Consider the following 19,374-nt stretch of genomic DNA (forward strand, 5'->3'; position numbering starts at 1 on the left):
AGGAGTTGGAAGATTTGTATTTGGTTTATGATCTGTGTAGACTGGTTTTATCAACAGAACCTAAGAATCTATCTGAACAGAATGCATTTATTGAAGAAAAGGATAACTGGAACACAGACATATTGCTAGATAGGTTGAATACAACTTCACATAAGTCTTCCATATTTCAGTGATGAGGACTGAACAAAAGCCTTTTATGAAATCTGCCTTGTACCAGTTAGTTATCCAGTCATATCTCCATGTATGTAAACATTTGCTAGCTAGTAATTTGGCGTGTCATATGTGGTCCATGTGGTAGAATTGGATATTAAAGAATTGAAACTGCCAAATCAAAGCTAAAAAGTTTCCTCTGACTATATGAACATTTGTTTCAGTGGACTCAGGAAAATTGTAAGAGAAAACTGAGCTCTGTTCTTGGAGAATTTCTCATTTCCCCTGCATAGCGCTTACTGTGAAAATTATCTGAAGGTATTTGAATTCTGTAGTCATTGAAGAATTGCATGCTACTGACTGTAAAACCTGTTTAAGATACATTTGGGTTTCATTGTAAGAAAAGACTTAGTTGTTTCCTATATGAGGAAAGAGTTCATCAGTCTTGCATTGCAGGATGAAGTTAGAACTAATTAGAAGAGATTCAGTAAAACACATTAATTTCAATAAGTCAAAAAAATCCATTTGTAAATCGATGAGTTGATAACATTGTGCTCTGAATTTTCAGGAAAGTTTTCCTAAATTATTCTCTAAATTATTTTTGCTTCACTTATAAGTGAAAAAGACTAACTCGTGTCCTCCTTGCCGCAGTGGAGTTGCTTGGTGGTTCTAACCACATCAGTGGAAGTGTACCTGCTAATCAAACTAATGGAAAGTGCTTGTGCATACTAAAAATATTAGGAAATAATCTATACATGGCCCTATATTGTGATGGTTAATAATGATTTTCGGCTAGTTGAGGTATAGGAGTGTGCATCATACCTGACTGAGGAAACCCATCCAGTGCAAAATATCTTCAGTTAACATAAGCTGGATTGAATAGTCATGAAAAAACAGTATATATCAGCAGAGCTCAATAGCCCACACATTTTGACTAGCTGAGATAATTGTATTGTAGTATAAGTGAATGTGTTTTTATGAGTGAACTTGAGTGTCTGTCTCTAATAGTGAGTTGACTGTTCTATCTAGCAGCTCATTTTGTGCATTGAATCTGCACAACCTTTCTTTGAGTAATTCAGGTGTTGTGTTTGCCAACTCTTTAAACATTTGACATACTTCAGAGGTTTTTAGGTCTGCTTCTGCTTTCTTTCTCTGTTTGCAGTAGGAATTATTCCTAAGAATTTTATTCTCATGCAAACATATGTTCATAATTCCTATTTAAGTGAATAGGAGTTTTCTATACAAATAATAGATTTACTTAGTCTATGAAGTGAGTAATCCCCTTATTGTAAAAAGAAGTAAACAACCCAGGAAACCAATAATAATAATAATTTATATGAATAATTCACTGACTTTTCACAGCTTTTAGCCAAACTTGTATAAGTAATCCTTTTCTCTTTCCCATCTGCTGCTGAAAAGAGGTTCCAGGTAATGCTTTTATTTTGCTATCTAGTCCATCATTTACTGTCATCTCCTATTTTCCTTCAGAAGCCATCTGTCATGTTGGGTGCTATACAGTGCACCTATCTCTCTTTAGAATATTGCTGTATTACAAATTATAAATTACATGTATTCATTGTAGTTGTTTCATAAAATAGGCTAGATTTTTTAAAAATCGAACAATGTAAAATTAACTCCATAAACTATTAAACTTCCCTATGTTTTACAAGTAGTGTTTTTCAATAGTATTTATTAAAATATAGAGATTAGCACTCTTTCTAGTTCTCTGGTGGACAACTGTTTTGCATTTGATGTGACAGTCTCACCTGACATGTCAAAGTGTATATATTGCTAAATTATATAAGAATTAGATTAGCTATATCTGCATTAATAGATACACATTGGCACTTGCTATTCATAGGACACGTGAAAATATTTATGAGTAATTATTACCAAGAAGCAGTATTTAGAAACTACCAGGTTTCATTATCTTCTAATGGAAATCAGACATCTAGAAATTTTTACAAGTGACTTTGAAGATCTTGACAATAGTAAATTGAAAGAAGTCATCCTTACTTTTAAAATTCATTCAATATTTATTCTGTTAATAACTTTAGAAACTCAGTATTGATAATGTAAATAGAGAGTGAAATACATTATATAAGACAACATGGGTAACAGCATCAGTAATGTTGAAGCTATGTCTAAAAGTATGAAAAAGGGATTTCTTTGTTTCACAAACTACTTAGAAATGCTTATATGCAATTTTTATGATTTCATAATAAGAAATATTAAAATATATATACCAACCCTATTTTCATTTTGAAAATAAAGCACCTATATTAAGGTATTTATTTCCCTTATGATAGATGGCTGGAACTCTCCTTCCACATGCTCAAACTGAACCCATCCATATGTGCATTTACCCCAAAATGTTATTCGTGCTCTCCTTCCCATCTTTTCCACATGGTTTTTGAGCATGCAACCAGTTATGCATACAGGTCTATGACCACTGTGTGTTGTATATGCCATCAGTCACTTTCCTGCACATTAAATAGCAAGTGAAGAATACCTTCACCTTTCACACTTTCAAAAATGCACTTGGAAAATGTATTCTTCTGTCCTTCAACATTCTTGCTCTTAAATACACAAGCTGACATTTTGAAACTTAATTGGGAAAAAAATGCATATGTACTTGTAATTTGTGTTCCAGTTCCACTGCTCTGGATCAGTGTAGTTAGCCCTTCAGGGATAGGTACTTGGATAAATTGTTTAGGTGACCTGTGAGATAATAAAGCTGAGTAAAAATTGCCAGTACATTCTCTTTATTCTGTTGTGTGGTAATGTACAAATGTAAACTCACTCTAATGATTGGCTAAGGATGATATCAACCTATATTTGTATCTATGCAGCTTTTAAGTATAGAAGATCTTCTCAAGCAGTTGTGAGATTGTTTTACCTCTTCTCCCATTCTATCACGAGGGATTAGCAGACAGTAAATGTTATAAAAATGCCACATTCTAGAACCAAGCAGCAGAGAAATGTTTAGTTCCAATAACATGTTTATGCTTCACAGCAGAGTAAGGTGGCACTGTGATTTTCTTTTTACTCCTTAATATGTCTTCGACAACTGGATTTCTTTTCCTCTTTGGGTTCTGGAACATGCCAGTAGAAACAGCATGCACAAAAACCAGCATGGACAGTCTCACATTTCTGCAGTCCTCCCTACTATACTTGCTGTTTGATTTTATTGCTGCTACATGGGATGAGAGAAGAGGTAACACAGTGGAAAGCTGATTCTTGGGAAAACTGATGGTTAGAACCAACAGAATCACTGGTATACAATTTTTGACTTTTTAGCACTTCAGCATTGTTCCCAATTCCCATGGTTAAAAAAATAAAGATACATGTTACAGTTACTTAATTAAAAAAAAACCAAATGGTTTTAAGAAACCATTTTTGTATAAGTGCTTTTTGCACTTGCATTTTTAAGTGGGATCCTAGTTACCTAATAAATGAGCAACAATTACGGAGGTACCCAAGGAATTCAGAAATTTTAATTAGAACTCAAAATAAAATTGTAGGTAGGAAAAAATTGGGTTAGCTGCAGTTAATATCACTAACTTTTTACACAAATAAGGTATTAGATATGTTTCAGTATCTATAATTCTTAGCCATAAAATAACAAGTTATGTAGAATCATGGGTAGGTTCAATTCTTTTAACTTGTTAATCCTGCTCATTCTTCAGAGGCTTTTGATTTCAAAAGCAGAGAACTGGTTATTGTTTTGTCATTTAACTTCACAGATTGTAAGTACTAGAATTTATTCCATTTTAAGTAGTATTTATATTCATATGCAAAAAACCCTAAACCACTTCAAAATCCAAGCAAAACTTTATTTGTAATATTTTGGGATATCAGTGTGACCATTTCAAAAATGATATTGGGGAAAAAAAATTCTTTTTAGGAGAGAAGAGGGAATCTTAACGTAAATTTACCTCAGATGTTTAATGAAGCTGTCTGATTTATTCCTCCTTCTCTCCACCCCACCCCAGCAAATTTTAAGAGGAACTGCATTGTATTATTTTCTCTTTGTCTCTTCATTGACTTGAATGAATATGGGCAGGGTTTTATGATCTGTATCACTGAAATGCTTTCAGAAAGCCCATTCCCTGTACTCAGCCTGTGCCTTTCAATTTCTGTTCCTGTACTTCAGTATTTGGTTCGGTTTGGGTAGCATACAGTGATGAGAAGATTTCTATGGCACTGGGAGATCCCTGTTGCTTTCTGATCAGTGTATTTTTAACTGAAATTGCTCATCTGCTGTGAAAGTGGGGAATAAATACAGTCAAACATTTTTTCCTCTTTTAGATGACCTCTTTCCATATATATTTAATATTGTAAACACTGGGGAGCTTTTTAAAATTTAGAAAATTCTAAATAAAAGTGTATTTTCTTTATATTTTAAAATGAAAAGGTGAGAATTTTACCTAGCAGTGCTATTGCTGTAGTCTGACAAACTAGGTGAGAGGATCCTAGGAGTCAGTGATGGAATAGGACAGAAGAGAAGACATGGAAAATAACTTGACAGGCTAGGAATTTCACGTCAAGTATAAAAGCCGGTTGAGAGACAGTAGTGATTCAAGAGTGGTCATGAAATTGGATGTTGGGATTGGTGACAGAAATGAGACAGATTCCATGATTCCTGTACTGGTCAGTGTGCTTGTATAGATGATGAAGACACCCCAGACTGTGATTGGTTTGCTTTTCCTCCTCTTTTCCAAAAGTTAGGAGATTACTCTTTCCCCTTCACGTACCGAAAGTCTTAGAGCTGGGTCCAGACTATGATTGAAAAGGATATTCAAATGTCTTGCTTTTCTGTTGCAAGGTATACGTGAATCCCTTCTATTTGGAAACCTCAGAGAGGAAAAAGAACTGAAGACCTTTGAGAATGAAGTCTGAGGGTACATTCCCACCACACAAATTTCAAGCAGGACTGAAAGACTGTATTTAAATGCTGTTTTCTTTTAATATTTGTCTCTGAACAAGTAGACCTTTAGTGCCTGTCCACGTTGGACTCCTTTTCTGACCTGTCTTGCTATATATGGTCAAAGTCCCCAGATTTTGCCTTTACTGCCAATTTATTAGAGGCCTGTTTTTCAATAAAAAGAATTTTGGGAGTAGCAAAAAACAAGTGTTAAACTACCATTCTTGGTAAAGTTGTAGAAATCTTTCTCCATACTTGAGTTTTTGTTCTCTGTTTTAATTTGCACTTATTTATGAAGGAATATCAAATATTATCTTTTATCTTCCTTCATACCTTGAATTTTCTTTTTACCTTTAAATTATTATTTCATACCTTGCTCTGATAAGAATTTAATGCAGCCCATATTCCCTCCCTGTGAAAACACTCAGAGTATTAACTAACTATGCAGTTTAAAGTAGCAATATTTCTTATTATATCTGGACTTAATTTTCTATTGTAAAGGTTTCACATTTCATAAAATCTACGTGTATGATGCTGAATTTGAGTGATCCAGCCATATGACAGACTTCTTTAGCAGAGAGAAATTTTTCATCATCTATTTTTCTTTTGTAATTTTTTTCCCATAAGTACTTTACAGGTTTCTAAGAGTAGAGGAAGTAACTGGAACATCTCAAAACACAGTTTATAGTTGCAGTATAATTTGCATTATAATATGTACAAATATTTTGTTTCATGATATGACATCGATCTATAAATGTACTGGAATTAGGCAGGGAAAATGAAGAAATAAACGTAAGAAAATGCTATTTTATTTGAATAACTGAAAAAATAGTTTTCAACTGTAGTTCAAAACATAGTGTAAAAACAAATCATATTTTATTGTTCTCAGGAAACACAGTCATTATTTTGAATCAAATTCTCCACTCAAACAGGAGCAGAGATGAAATTAAAAGTGCTTTGTACTACAAAGGAATATGAAAAACAAGCTGACCTGTTGCTTTATGTGTGGTATTAGTTTGTTATACTGCCTATTGTATTAAATCATCTGGATGTAATTGAATCTATACATAAAATTTATTTTTAAATTAATTGTTCCTCTTAACAGTCAAGCTTACAGGTTTCTTGTCATGGCCACAAATGCTGTATCTACAGAATCAATAACCAATGCTCCTGCAAATTACTGGGAATAGCTGCATAATTTTAATAAATAAAGCTCATTTGTTTGTATGTTTCTTTGTATATGAACAGCTGAACATAGTGTGAAAGATAGGTTGCAGATATTTGTTAAATATATCCTGCTGAGATTTCTTAATTAAATCTGGACTATTCAGAACAGTGGAACATAAATTATGGCTGTTACTCCTGCATTTGCATGGTACAGTAAGCATTGATTGATACCTCATTTCTGCTGATGTAAGAGGGAGTGGGCAGGTGCACCAGGAGTTCTTTGCAAATTATTACAAAATTAGGAAAAGTTAGGGTCTACTGAAGGCATGTGGGAATAGGAATGATTATCCCAAGTATTTAGATTAATCAGGTAAGCCTTTATTCAGTAAAAATTACTACAGAGAAGATGGAAGTACCTTAAGAACATAGCTTGAAAAAGCTAAGAGTATTTTATAAGTGGTTAGTCATTTTAAAACAAGCCTTTGCATTAACCCCACAGATTGTTGAAGAATTGTTAGAGAACCTAGCATGTTAAAGGATTTTGGATTTTGCTTTTCTCCTTTGACAGAGATATTCCTTTTAAGGATGAATACAAATATTAATTAAGTAGGATAGGGTATAAGTTTTCCATATGCATTAGCAGGTTGGAAGGTATTGTGTTAGTATGGAATGGGTGACGGACAGCCTTCTCTTATTCACAGTTCTTTATTTCAGACCACCAGTTAGTAGGGCATTGCCACAGCCGGAGAAACTTCAGACAAATAACGTGGGGAAAAAAAAGAGACCTATAGAGGTAAGAAAAACACTGATCTCCTCTTCCTCTCCTTTTAGGATTTTGTTTTCCAGAACATGTGTCTGTGGACACATTAAATGATTGTTTTATGTTAAATGTGTCAAAGATGGAGATAACGACTAGTGGGTAAATAGCAGAAAAAGTGGGAGAGGCTGTACTTCTTTTTCTTGCAAATTAAGTTGAGTACAACTTAATTCTTAGTAATCATAAAACCTCTGAAATGCATGTAGAAAGCAATATGTCCTGTGTAGATAACTAGATTGTTAAAGGGTGTATTATTGCTAATAAAACAAAGCATTTTTTATTTAATTTTTTTTTTTAATTTATTCTAAAACTTCATTTAAAATTCATCGTGGATAAAAATTTTAAAAATAATCCTAAAAATTCTATTAATTGCCTTTAACTTGGACACCTGTTTTGATTTTTTGATGGCAATTGCAAATAAATATACTCACTTTTGATTACTGTGAAGTGGAAATTTCATCTAACCTTGGAAAATGCAGTTCTTTATACCAACTCAAATATCATCAATGCTATAAAATGATTGGTGTAGCATAATAAGCAGACTTTTGACATCAGTGTTCTAGAAGTTTTAGGCTGTAATTCAGCTTTCTGAATTGCCAGCTGGAATTAAATTGTGGACCAGTGTTTGTCATTCTTTGTTTCTTAGTGTCTTCTGTATTAGAAGACTTATGCCCTTCACTGCCGTTTGTTTATTTATGTGCATGTATGTGAGTGTCTCTTTGTGTGTGTATATACATATATATATATATATATATGCGTGTATATACAGACATAAATAGTCTGCAGTGTCCACCAGATAGGTATGAAAGGGTGACATGACTGTGTATGACAAGAATGAGCAGCAATGTAAACTGATGGGAAAGGCACAATCTCAATTTCTGTTGGTTTGAGACATTGTTTAAGCCCTTTTCATTTACTACATAAGGACATAATTAAAAAATAAAATTTTAGAAAAGATTGTAAAGTTCATAATTGTTTTAAGGCTTTGACAGTATCTAATAGATGTGGATATCTCTTTTAGGACCTAATTTTGGAGCTGGTGTTTGGGTATCGAGGCAAGGACTGCAGGAACAATGTGCACTATTTGAATGATGGTGCTGATGTAATATATCATACTGCATCTATTGGGATCTTGTACAATGTGGCAACAGGTAGGAGAAAATTTTGAGGGAAAACATTTCTTTTATATATGAGTTACAGTTTATGAAGTAACTAATATACTTTAAATAAGTATGTAGAATTTTTATTTGTTGTTGGAAAATTCAGTCTTTAGAGATGATTCATAATATCTGCATAAGCAAACTAAGTATATTGAAATATTCCTGGTGACTAAACTTTGAAAGAAGTAAAGATTTGATGATTTTGGTGTTAGTTTTTTGAAATTTGCATGTTAAAATGATTACAGAAACTAAAAGAGCTGAACAACAGGGTCACTGTAGTTTGTTTGTTTGGGTTTTTTTCTAAAATAAGTTAATAGTATTTGGTTTACTTTTCAGTCAACTGTATTGCATATGTTCATTCCTAATAACCAGTTTAGTTTGGATAACTTCGACCATTTAAGGGTAACACAATGCCATTTTTTTCTGTGAAATTTGAGCAACTTGATGTGGAAAACTTGAAGAAGTAGTTTGGAGTTATTGAGGGCTGTGTGTTAAAGTAGAGATAAAAAATTAGGAGTTTCTCTTTTCTGGTTTTAAACTCCCAAATGCAACATCACCATAATCCTGTTTTCTAAAAGATATAAAATTTTCAAATAGTGACCATGTCTACATGTGTGTAAATGTTTTAATTAAAGTTGACCTCTTTTTTTTTTTTTTTTTTTTAATCTTTTTAGGCTCTCAGTCTTTTTACCAGGAACACAATGATGATATTTTGTGCCTCACTGTTAATCAGCACCCCAAGTTTACCAACATAGTGGCAACTGGCCAAGTAGGTATGTTTGTATTTTTGTAAAAAGAATGAACATAAGAGCATGCAATTAGGGCTTTGTAAGTTCATGATAAATCACAAAAATATTTGATTATGCTATCTCCGTTTGTATGCGTGTTACTCAGTTACCTGTCCTCTTTACATGTTTTTTTTTTTGAGTGTAATTTAATAAAGCTGACAAAAAATATTGAGGCATGAAAGAAAAATAAATTTATCTTTTGTCTGGAGTATTATCAAAACTATTTTTTTCCAAAATCTTAAGCCCCATGAAATTAGTCTGTTTTTATTGAACAATCAGCTTGTGTTTGACCTTCCAAGGAAGATGGATCAAGCTAACCTTTATTTCTATATGGATTAAAGCCAGAATTCTTCAAAAATGTCACACTGTGTAGGTTTTATCAGGCAGATTTATAATATATACTTGGTGGTCTGATACTACATATTTGTAATATTCCCAGCAGAAACAAAACCCTAATGATGTTTCACTACAAATAAATTTAAACTTAGAGGGAAAATGTATATATTTTTCATAGTGCTATTAAAATTGACCTATGAACTAACAAGGTTAATAAAAAGGAAAAGAAAAAGCAAAAACCCCACTGTGCATCTGCATAGCTGATAGAAACTGCTGTTTCTAAATTTTGCAGAATAGGGAGCTTTGTAGTCCTACAATCTGGTTGCAGTTGTTTGTCAGCAGATTCAAACCCACATTGTTTTCTTCAACACTTAGAATATGGAAAACCCCCTTACTTCATTTTAGTCAAAATAGTTTATTTTTTTATGTAACTGTATTTTAGAGGTTTCATCTAAATACAGTCACAGTTTATTTCACAGTTTATTACCTGCTTTTCTGTGTATTTTGGATTTTTAGGTGCATGTCTCATTAGAATTGACTCATTGATAATAGTAAGTGCTTAGCTAAAATAGCTTGATGTCTTGGTAAGTTTCTTGCCTCGCATAATTGTAAACAAATTGTTAACAGACATTATTGTAATGTAAAAAATTATCAGCAGATATTTGCCTATGGCTTGATTGCAAAGAACATTTGCAGGAATTACAGGCCTTTTATTGTCTTTAGGAATTTGCTTTTTCAGCATATTTCTTTTTTATTTCATAAGCATTGCTACATCAACTAGCAGTAGAACAATTTTAACTGGTTTGTAATATGGATTAAGGCATACAAATCAGGGCAGATGACAAAAATTAGACTAAAAAACATATACTTTTAAGGAGGGAATTAAATCAGAAAAATGAACAGGAAGCAAAATATCTTCAAACAACACTTACTTTTACATTTTGAAGCGATGTTAAGGTGTACATACTCCTTAAAGAACATACTTAACTGCTGTCACTTTTCCTACTCATATGATTGGCATAAACATAGTAGTCTTCAAAAGATTTACTGAAGTATTATCTCAAGTATTTTTAAACTGTAATGCTATGCAGTCTTGGTAATACTTTACAGTATGTGACCCTTTAAATTCCCAATTTCTTAATGCTCTGTAGGAGACTATTGGGTTTATTTGCCATTTGTCAAGGTCAGACTCAAACTCTACTTCTTATCAGAAAAGCAACAAGCATTTTTTTTCCACTTAATTTGTTAAAATACAAATAACTTGAAAAAAATCTTTTTCATTTACTTTGGCAGAGAGAAACCTAACATACACCAAAAGTAGATTTTTGTGTTGTAACTCAAAATGGAAATCAAAATATATTCATTTTATGATTTGTTTCTGATGTGGCTTCCTTTTATCAGTAATTATTCATCTTTAACACTGAAAGCAGTATTGGTGCTGCAATGCAAAGAGATGACATCAAGGTGTGTGTTAAGAAATTACACGAAATGTGGCGTATATTTTCTTTAGCGCTTATCTTATTTCTGATCTAATTATCTTTCTGCTGCTTTTCCATTACAGGAGACTCAGCAGATATGTCAGGTAAGGGAAATAAAATTTTAACATCTTCAGGTCTAGTTAGCCTATCTAGTAGCCATCTGCAGCTTTGTAGAATCATAAGTGATGTGAATTCATTCTTAGTTTATTGAAACCCTGTATCAGTCATATTACTGTCAGCACTGAATATAAACCACAACAACTCAGCAGACTGTATATACTGAAACAATAAAAATGTTAGAACACACTTAAAAACTACTTTTGTAATTACATATTCCCGTTATTGCTGCTTGGTGATTAGTGAGTGCTAACACATACTGCTACTGTAGCATTCCTGTGTATGCTTGCAGATTTTGTAGACATGTTGGGGCTGAAAATTAATGTTTGCTTTAGACATTCAATTGAGTATAATTTTAATATGCATTTCTAAAGTAAATTCCATTGAGGAGGCCTAGGTGACTGAGTGAAAAAAACAATCACCTTTCACATTTGTGTACAATTGTCATGCAGTTACTACCACTGATCCAAAATGTTGTTATGATGTCAGTTTAATTTTTTCCTGTATCATCTTGAGTCTTTGACAGTTTGACAGTCTTGACTGAGCTATTTTTTATTAACGTGTTGTTTTTTCAACTGTAATCTTAAAAATTCATCACCATCATGTGTAAATGAGTTCATTGTTGAGTACCCATAATTGTCTTATGAAGAATCTTCAGAGATGCATAAATGTGTGTTCATGTGTACTAGAAAGTGTAATAATCATGTGGACCTAAAGCTTGTTCTGTGAAGAACAGATGTACAATGACATCCTTAATGTGTGTTGACTTCTCTTAAATATGCCAAGTTGTGCTTGCTCTAAGGATGGGAGGAAGAATATAGGTACCTTTTCCCACACTTTTAACCTGTTAAAAAAATCAGTGATTATATGGCTATTTATATGAAAGAACATCTTTGGTCCTGCATATGGTGTCTGGACACTTTCCCTGTCTCACATGCCTTCTTTCTACTGCAACTTTAGATTGAGCTTGTGTATATAACTAAATTCTGTTGTCATGGCCTGAAATGAGCACTCTTACTTTTTTCTCCTTTGTGGAACCATTAGTCTGGAATCCAAGCTACTGCCTGCCTTCATTAGAAAGTTGGATAGTTTCACTTAAAATTTATCCATGGCTATTTGGCAACTTTCTAAGCAAAAACTTTTGCTTTTCTAGTTCCAATTTTCAGTTGTCTACAGTGATGCAGGGGTTCTTGAAGCAGTAGTGTTTGTAATAGGAAACTTAATTTGCCATTCCAGCCTAATAACTTGCTGTAGATTTTCTCCACCTTGCTGAAGATATTTTTTGTCCTGCCAGCCCATGGTAGCTTTATCTAACTGCTCTCAGAAGTAGATGATACTTTAGAAAATCTCTCCTATGAGAGTGTTGACTACTCCACAAGCAGGATGCAGTGTCAGGACAGAGACATTCAGACAAACTCCATCAAGTAGGAGGATCCCAGAGTCCATGTCCTCTGTCCTGCAAATCTTGCTCTGAAAGATTTTTTCAGTTCTTATTCAGGAAATCTAGGTGAAATTTTCTGTCTGCCACCCAAAAGGAAAATTCTGGCCAAGGTTATTGGGTAGATGCAGAGGTCAAGGACGATACAGAGTTTTACCAAGGGGAGTGCTGAAGAGAAAAAAACCAGTTCAGAGCCATAATAAAGCTTTCTCTTCCCTCAGCTTCCTGTAAGGACAGCAAGGAGTTTGCTGAAAATTTTGGGATGTGCCAGTTGTTGTCAACCCCCGTTTTTTCTGTTTTAATGGCATGTCCATACTATGCTGTAGTACCTTTCAAGAGGTAATGATGACACCGTATTGCTGCCATGAGGGGAAATTCCAATGTGAAAGAAAAGAAATTAGGAAGATTTTTCTAAAGACTAGTTTGGAACAGGTGTGAGATTGTGCTCAAGAACTGTGTTTCATGGGGCTAAAATTTTGCCTAGGTCCCTGTGCTTACTGTTTCCCATCATGTGTGTGCCTTTGAGGGCCTAGATTTAGCTGATTAAAAACACAAAGGATGAAGCTGAAATAGAATTTAGTTTGTGTGAATCTGGGTCTATGACAAGAACCGATAACTTCCAGACTCTGCAGTCAAATTTACTAGAGATCAGAAGAAGTTTGATAATCTTACTGTCCTGGAAATACCCTAGATACTGTTCAGAGTTTGGAAACTGTGTGTGGATTACAAGGTCTTTTGAGAAGACATTGTGTTTGGGAAAAACCTAGCTGTCATTATGGTACAAATAATCACATACATTAGTAGCATGGAAAGACAGTTTTTACTGCAAAGAGCTTGCAGTCCAAACAATGCAAACTAAATACCCTAATTCTTGTACATCAGTAAGCAGGATGATGATTGAGCTGACACTCTCCTAAGAGGGCATGCATTTCAGACAGATGACCATTTTGTAGAAAGAAGATTTTGGCCTTGCGCTGTAAACTAATTTCTCTGTAGCTATCAGTTGTCCAAAAGCCCCCATAGAAATTACATTCTTGATAAGCCACTCAATATTTATGGAGTGTTTTGAGTTAGCATGCTGATCTAAGTTTTACTAGGAGAAAAAACCAGGAGAAGACAGCTGGCTGTCAGAACTTCTTCTGTACTTCAGAAGTCCCATAACACATTAAGCAAAGTTTTCATCTCTGGTAATATAATGAGACCTTGCTAGTTCTACCTAGTGATCCTGTTTACTGTAAATTGGTTTCCAAAGGGAGGCCAAAATCTCTTTTCTTTCCTTTCTTTTTTTCCTTGTCTGGTCACAACAATTTTATTTGTCTTACTAAAAAATATTAACTGTTTGACTTTAAGCAAATTATAAGACATTTTGAAAATGTATACGAATGATATGTTGTTATATTTGTGTAGCTACAGCTCCTTCTATCCATGTGTGGGATGCAATGAACAAACAGACACTGTCAGTACTGCGGTGCTACCATTCAAAGGGCGTTTGCTCAGTCAGTTTCAGTGCCACTGGCAAACTGCTGCTGTCCGTGGGGCTGGATCCTGAACATACCATTACCATTTGGAAGTGGCAGGAAGGTAAGAAAGTGATTGATTTTGTAGAATGTGTTTATATTTTTAGAGGTATGTTGGCTTGAGTCAAGAGCAATTGTAACATTAAAATATCAGAAGATCAAAAATTATTACAAGAAATGCTGTGTGCTATGCTCTGTACAACATGAGCTAAATAAATGTATTTACCCATTCTGGTAACTGCCTAATATATATCCTTTGACATTATTGTGTTAAGATCAAGATAGTTCACTGATTTTCAGCCAGAATAAAGAAAAATGTAGTTTTCATTATTTATGTATTATTATTATTATTATTATTTCATTCTTCTCTGTTCTTATTCTTCTCCAAAGTCTGATTACTGACTAGGTTGTTATAAAATTATTCCCTAAAATTGCAAATTGTAGAAATGTGGTGCCATGCATCTTATGTAGTTGGTGTCTTAAGCTATACTACATGTTTTCAGATCAGCTTTGATCTGTGTTCAGGATTCAGGCTAAAGCAGTTTGGTGAGCTCCTTTCTCATCTTCTTTCTATCTGACAAAGCCATGCCCAAATTATGAGTCTGATTCTCTGGTCTTTGGGGTTTACTTCTCTCTTTGGGGATTTCTGTTGATCAACTAGTAACTCTCAGAAGTTTAAAGATCAGCTATCAAGTTAATAGAAAATGATCTTTCACAGCTTGTCTAGCTACATCTAATGATGGACACAGTATCAGGTGGATCTTTATACAATCTTAGGTAGGATGAAGGGTGTGTGGTAAAAGCTCATGCAGCATTCACTGCCATTTCAGTCAGAACATGCTCATCTCATGCTCTCCTTCTTAAGAGTTGATACAGATTTAAAATGGCAACTAAGGAACCTTCATATTGGTTAAGATGATTTTAACATTTTTTAACTGGAAATGGTATTTTTCTCAGCTAGTTCAAAATGTTCATTTTCTTTCTGCCAGGTGCCAAAATTGCCAGCCGAGCCGGACATAACCAGCGTATATTTGTAGCAGAATTCAGACCAGATTCAGACACCCAGTTTGTTTCTGTGGGAGTAAAACATGTGAGGTTCTGGACACTGGCTGGAAGAGCTCTTCTCAGTAAAAAAGGGCTGCTGAGCTCCATAGAAGATGCCCGCATGCAGACAATGCTATCTGTAGCTTTTGGAGCGGTATGTACTTCAACAAATTACTTGAAAATGCATACAAACAAAAATGTTTTTATCCTTCTGCCTTTATTCAGTTCAGTGAGACTTTTCTAACCTGGTAATGACTATGTTAGTTGTTTTATTAAACTCAGTTTAGCAATTCTAATACCTGCCTGCTAATTAGAACTAATACCAGCTTTCTTTAGAACAGAAAAGAAAAGAAGATTATGGATTTGTATGTTTTCAAGAGAAGCAAATATAGGTGCTTTTGGGCTTATAAAATGCTGCTTGGTATTTAATCCAAACAGTAGAAATGAGACTAATTTTATGCCCACCTGGAGGTGATTCTATTATAATCTGTATGTATTACTGCTCATGGCTGATCAGAGAGCAGCGTTGTCCTGGGGCATTTGTTAATGTCTGTGACTGTTAGACACTGTTAGACAACCACAGCAGGGTACTGTTTTGCTTTGGGGTGTTTTTGACATGTGCAGGCCTTGTTGCTAAGTACCATGACACTGCTGTTTCAGGAGTCGCTCTGTATGAGCAGCACTCATCTCTTCAGCTGGGCAGAAGGCCGCAAATTTCTTTCGGGAAGTGGTGCTTTACTTTCCTTATGTGCATCCCTATCCTGTTTAGTGATCTGCCTGTTTGGTCCAGACTGAATTTACACCATAGATTTCTCTTTTTGAAACTGTAACTGGCCTGTGGTTTCATGAGCTTTCTGACTGATTTAAAAGAGAGTCTTGCAAAGAAACAAGATGGTTTCCAAATAATAACTGTTACTGATGCACAACCCAGGCATTAGTAAGGAGTTTGGGAAACCTCTGTGAACTTTCTCATGGAGAGACAGGTTCTTAGTGTGAGAATCAGGCTGTATGCGAAATGGCCTAGGGTTTGGTATGAGGTTGTTTGAGGATGCAGAGTTTGCAGGGGTTTTGTGAAATGCTGTGCAAACTGAACAAAGCCAAACCCAGCGAGTTCTCCGTATTCCATGTAGGGAGCAGTTCTGGGAGGGTTCCTCTTGAATTGGTCTCAGAAGGAGCTAGTTCACATGTCCCTAAACAGAAGCTGGAAAGGGCCTAACAGATACGCTGTGAGGATAATCAGAGGATCTGCTCTCAAGTTCATTTCTCATCCTCTTTTATTTTACTAGATACACACACACGCACACACTTCTTAAAAAAAAAGATGTAGAACATCAACCCTCTTCAGTTAAGGAAAGTGTTCATGCCACATCTGTAATGCATAGTGATACTCTGAACTACTACACATGATGCTGAATTTGAGGACTGTTCATGTAAGTTAGTGAAACAGTTTTGCTCAATAACAGGTTCCTTACTGTGATTTTCTACTGTTTTACTACAAATTGTACACTTGATAGCCTGAAAGCACAGATAACCATGCGGATGAAGCTTAAGTTGTTGCATTTCTTCTTGCAGTGCAGAGCATGTTTCAGACTTCAAGAAGGAATATAGTAGCTCAGTTTTGTCTCTAGAGGTTCTTATTGCTTCTTCCACAGTTTCTTCTTCTACAGCAGCAAATAAAAGCAATTTAGCCTATGGTACAAATGGTGATGATCTTTTCTTTTTTTAATGTTTTTCTTCCTGTCTTACTCAGAATCAGATGATGAGTATATTTTTCCCCTTTTCAGAATAACTTGACATTTACAGGTACTATCAGTGGAGATGTTTGTGTTTGGAAAGATCACGTGTTGATACGAATTGTGGCCAAAGCTCACAACGGACCTGTTTTCACAATGTACACCACATTAAGAGATGGTTTGATTGTTACAGGAGGCAAAGAAAGGCCGTGAGTCTTCCTTCTTTTTTTTTTTTTTTTTAGTTCATGCACATGTACTCTTTAAAAATGGTTTGGATTCATCCCATCTAACACTAGGCAGCTGAGACATCAGAGCTAGAAGAGTAGTCCCTTTTCGGATCCCTGACCAGGTTTAGGAAAAAGAGTAGCCACTGCATCCAAAGTGCAGGTTAACCCCATATGAGCTTCAACTACCTGTGTTTTCCCACTGATTATAAGAGAAAGCTTAGGGTTGCTAGGATCCTGTAAAACTCCAGCCCCTGACAAGGGTGCCATGCTTAATTACCTAAAGCCAAGGGGCATGAATCAGACTCTAAATGCTGTACAAGTAGTTCTTCATCATTTTAACTTCATGATAACAGTCATCTTTCTGAAGCATATGTGCAGGCTTCTTCAGGTACTTTACGCTGACTTTACACTATTTTGTTTAAAAATAATAGACAAGTGTAAAATAAATTACGTGAATGGGTTATTAGTAATATTGCATTATCAATTATACTGCATTACATCAGTCAGGTAATGTTTTTCCTAGTACAAATACACAATTATTAAAGAGATAATACAGTTCTACCTCCTTAAGCTGAAAATGACTGAACTATTATAAACAAAAGTAGCCTTGAAATTACCTTATGTTACTAAATGGTTCAGCACTATTTATCAGAGGATTATTTATGAGAGGAGGCAAAAAGATTTAGTTTGAAGTTTAGAATCATAGAATGGTTACCATTGGAAGGGACCTTAAATATTCTCTAGCTCCAACCTCCATTTAACTTTAAGTACTAAGAAGTTAACTAGTTCTTGAGGGTTACTTTTTTTTTGAAAATGTACTGAGGTTGTTAACTCCAGTAATTTACACAATTCTGATTAAATAAATGAGTGATAAATTTTACAGCATAGTGCGCAACTTCTTTCAAAGGAAAGACATGCTTATGATGGCAGAGTTATGATGGCAGAGGCAAGCTGTCTTCTTTTAAATCTAAGGTGCAACAAGATCATTTTTTTCTGGGGCTGTAAACAAATTATCTCCTCAAGCATTTTAATTTTTTTTTAGTGCCTTGCTAATGATAAAAGAAAAAAAACACTTCAGCTGTAATATGGTCCATCTGATGACATGATAGTGTCCCCTTTTGCAGGACACAGGCCACTTACTATCTTTTCAGACAAGGTGAAATCTTACTTATTCCTTTGTTTGAAATACTTTCTTTTAGTATTTGTAAACATTGTTGTAAATTTATTTAGAGGATGTTCTCTCTACTACTTGTTTTAGAGACTTCTAATTTTTAGTATTTGATCTGAAAGAAATAGTAATGAAAACCAGTAAGAATCAAGAGTTCATCTCTTGTGGGAAAATGAAGTATTGGCAGAATGCAAAAAAAATTCTCATTTAGGAAGATTGCATCCTTGCTTCTGCCTGGGCATTCTTAGTTGCAGTTCATCCACCTGTTTTGGTAAAATCCTTTTGCTGAGTATGATGAGTATGATATGTCAGGACAGTGCTAGTGGGAAGCAAAGAATTTTCTATTGTAAGGAGTATGAATTTATAATTCATTACAGTTCTTTTCATAATAATAGTACAAACCCAGTAATTCTAATTAAACTTTCTGAAGTTCTTTTTCAGGGTTCATTCAGTAATCAGAGTTGTAACACAGGCAGCCAGTATGGTGGAACGTTGTATTTTGTGTCTGTTAGGAGAGATTCTTTTCTCTGTGAAGGCATGTTCTAGCTCAGCTGTAAATGCCAGATTTATAACTGATTCAGTAAACATTATCTCTTTTTCAGAAACGTTTTGAGTGTGTTCTTTACTGAAATACCAGGGTTTTTTTGCAAGTGGGTGGGAAGTGCTTAGTGTTTGCATAATTAATACTTACTAGTTGGGTGTCTTGTGCAATTAATGTGTGTTTTTTCTGCTATATCTTTGTCGTTTATTTCATACCAATGAAAATAGTGACATTTTCACAAAAGTGAAAATCTTCTGTCATTTATTTCACAGAAGAAAAATACATACCGTTCCTGTTTTCCTCAACTATATTTTGATAATCTCTACCTGTGTTATTATTGGGATGGTACTGTGTTCACACACTTAACTGTTCTTATGACTAGACAAATTCCCTCAGGGCAGCTCATTCAGACTAAACTGAGCAGTGCCCATCTCTCAACTTGTTCTGTAAAGTAGTACAGTAAGAACTTGGAATCAGAATGTCTTGCTTAGTTAGGAGGCTCAGCATATTAACTCAGCTGTTCAGTAAAAACAAATTAAAAATGCCTCATTTGCAATATATTATGTTAAATAACATAGTTTTTTCTTATATTAATTGTCTTTTTTGTGCCAGCCATTATACTCATGGTTTTTCCTGATGTCTTCATAGTTCAAAGGAAGGAGGAGCAGTTAAGCTATGGGATCAAGAGCTAAAAAGATGTCGTGCCTTCAGACTAGAGACAGGACAAATGACAGACTGTGTTCGTTCTGTTTGTAGAGGCAAGGTA

General features: G+C 34.6%; 1 protein-coding gene across 6 annotated transcripts in view; it reads left to right on the top strand.

The window, feature by feature from the left end:
• The window catches only part of EML5 (EMAP like 5), a 113,000-nt gene that overhangs the window by 79,355 nt on the left and 14,271 nt on the right, over positions 1-19,374 (top strand). Inside the window, exons 28-35 of one of the 6 annotated variants that reach the window (XM_050334927.1) lie at positions 6,959-7,037; positions 8,083-8,212; positions 8,896-8,994; positions 10,907-10,927; positions 13,786-13,959; positions 14,885-15,093; positions 16,724-16,881; positions 19,257-19,371. In XM_050334927.1, coding sequence (XP_050190884.1) covers positions 6,959-7,037; positions 8,083-8,212; positions 8,896-8,994; positions 10,907-10,927; positions 13,786-13,959; positions 14,885-15,093; positions 16,724-16,881; positions 19,257-19,371 — 985 coding nt within the window. Of the gene's footprint in view, positions 1-374; positions 1,579-6,945; positions 7,039-8,082; positions 8,213-8,895; positions 8,995-10,906; positions 10,928-13,785; positions 13,960-14,884; positions 15,094-16,723; positions 16,882-19,256; positions 19,372-19,374 lie in introns of those variants that run through there. The other 5 variants (XM_050334928.1, XM_050334929.1, XR_007631412.1 and 2 more) reach the window with 5 other exon arrangements.

This window comes from Myiozetetes cayanensis, unplaced genomic scaffold (assembly GCF_022539395.1).
Source record: "Myiozetetes cayanensis isolate MyiCay16 unplaced genomic scaffold, myiCay2020 scf6-25, whole genome shotgun sequence".
In the NCBI taxonomy this organism is placed as follows: domain Eukaryota; kingdom Metazoa; phylum Chordata; class Aves; order Passeriformes; family Tyrannidae; genus Myiozetetes; species Myiozetetes cayanensis.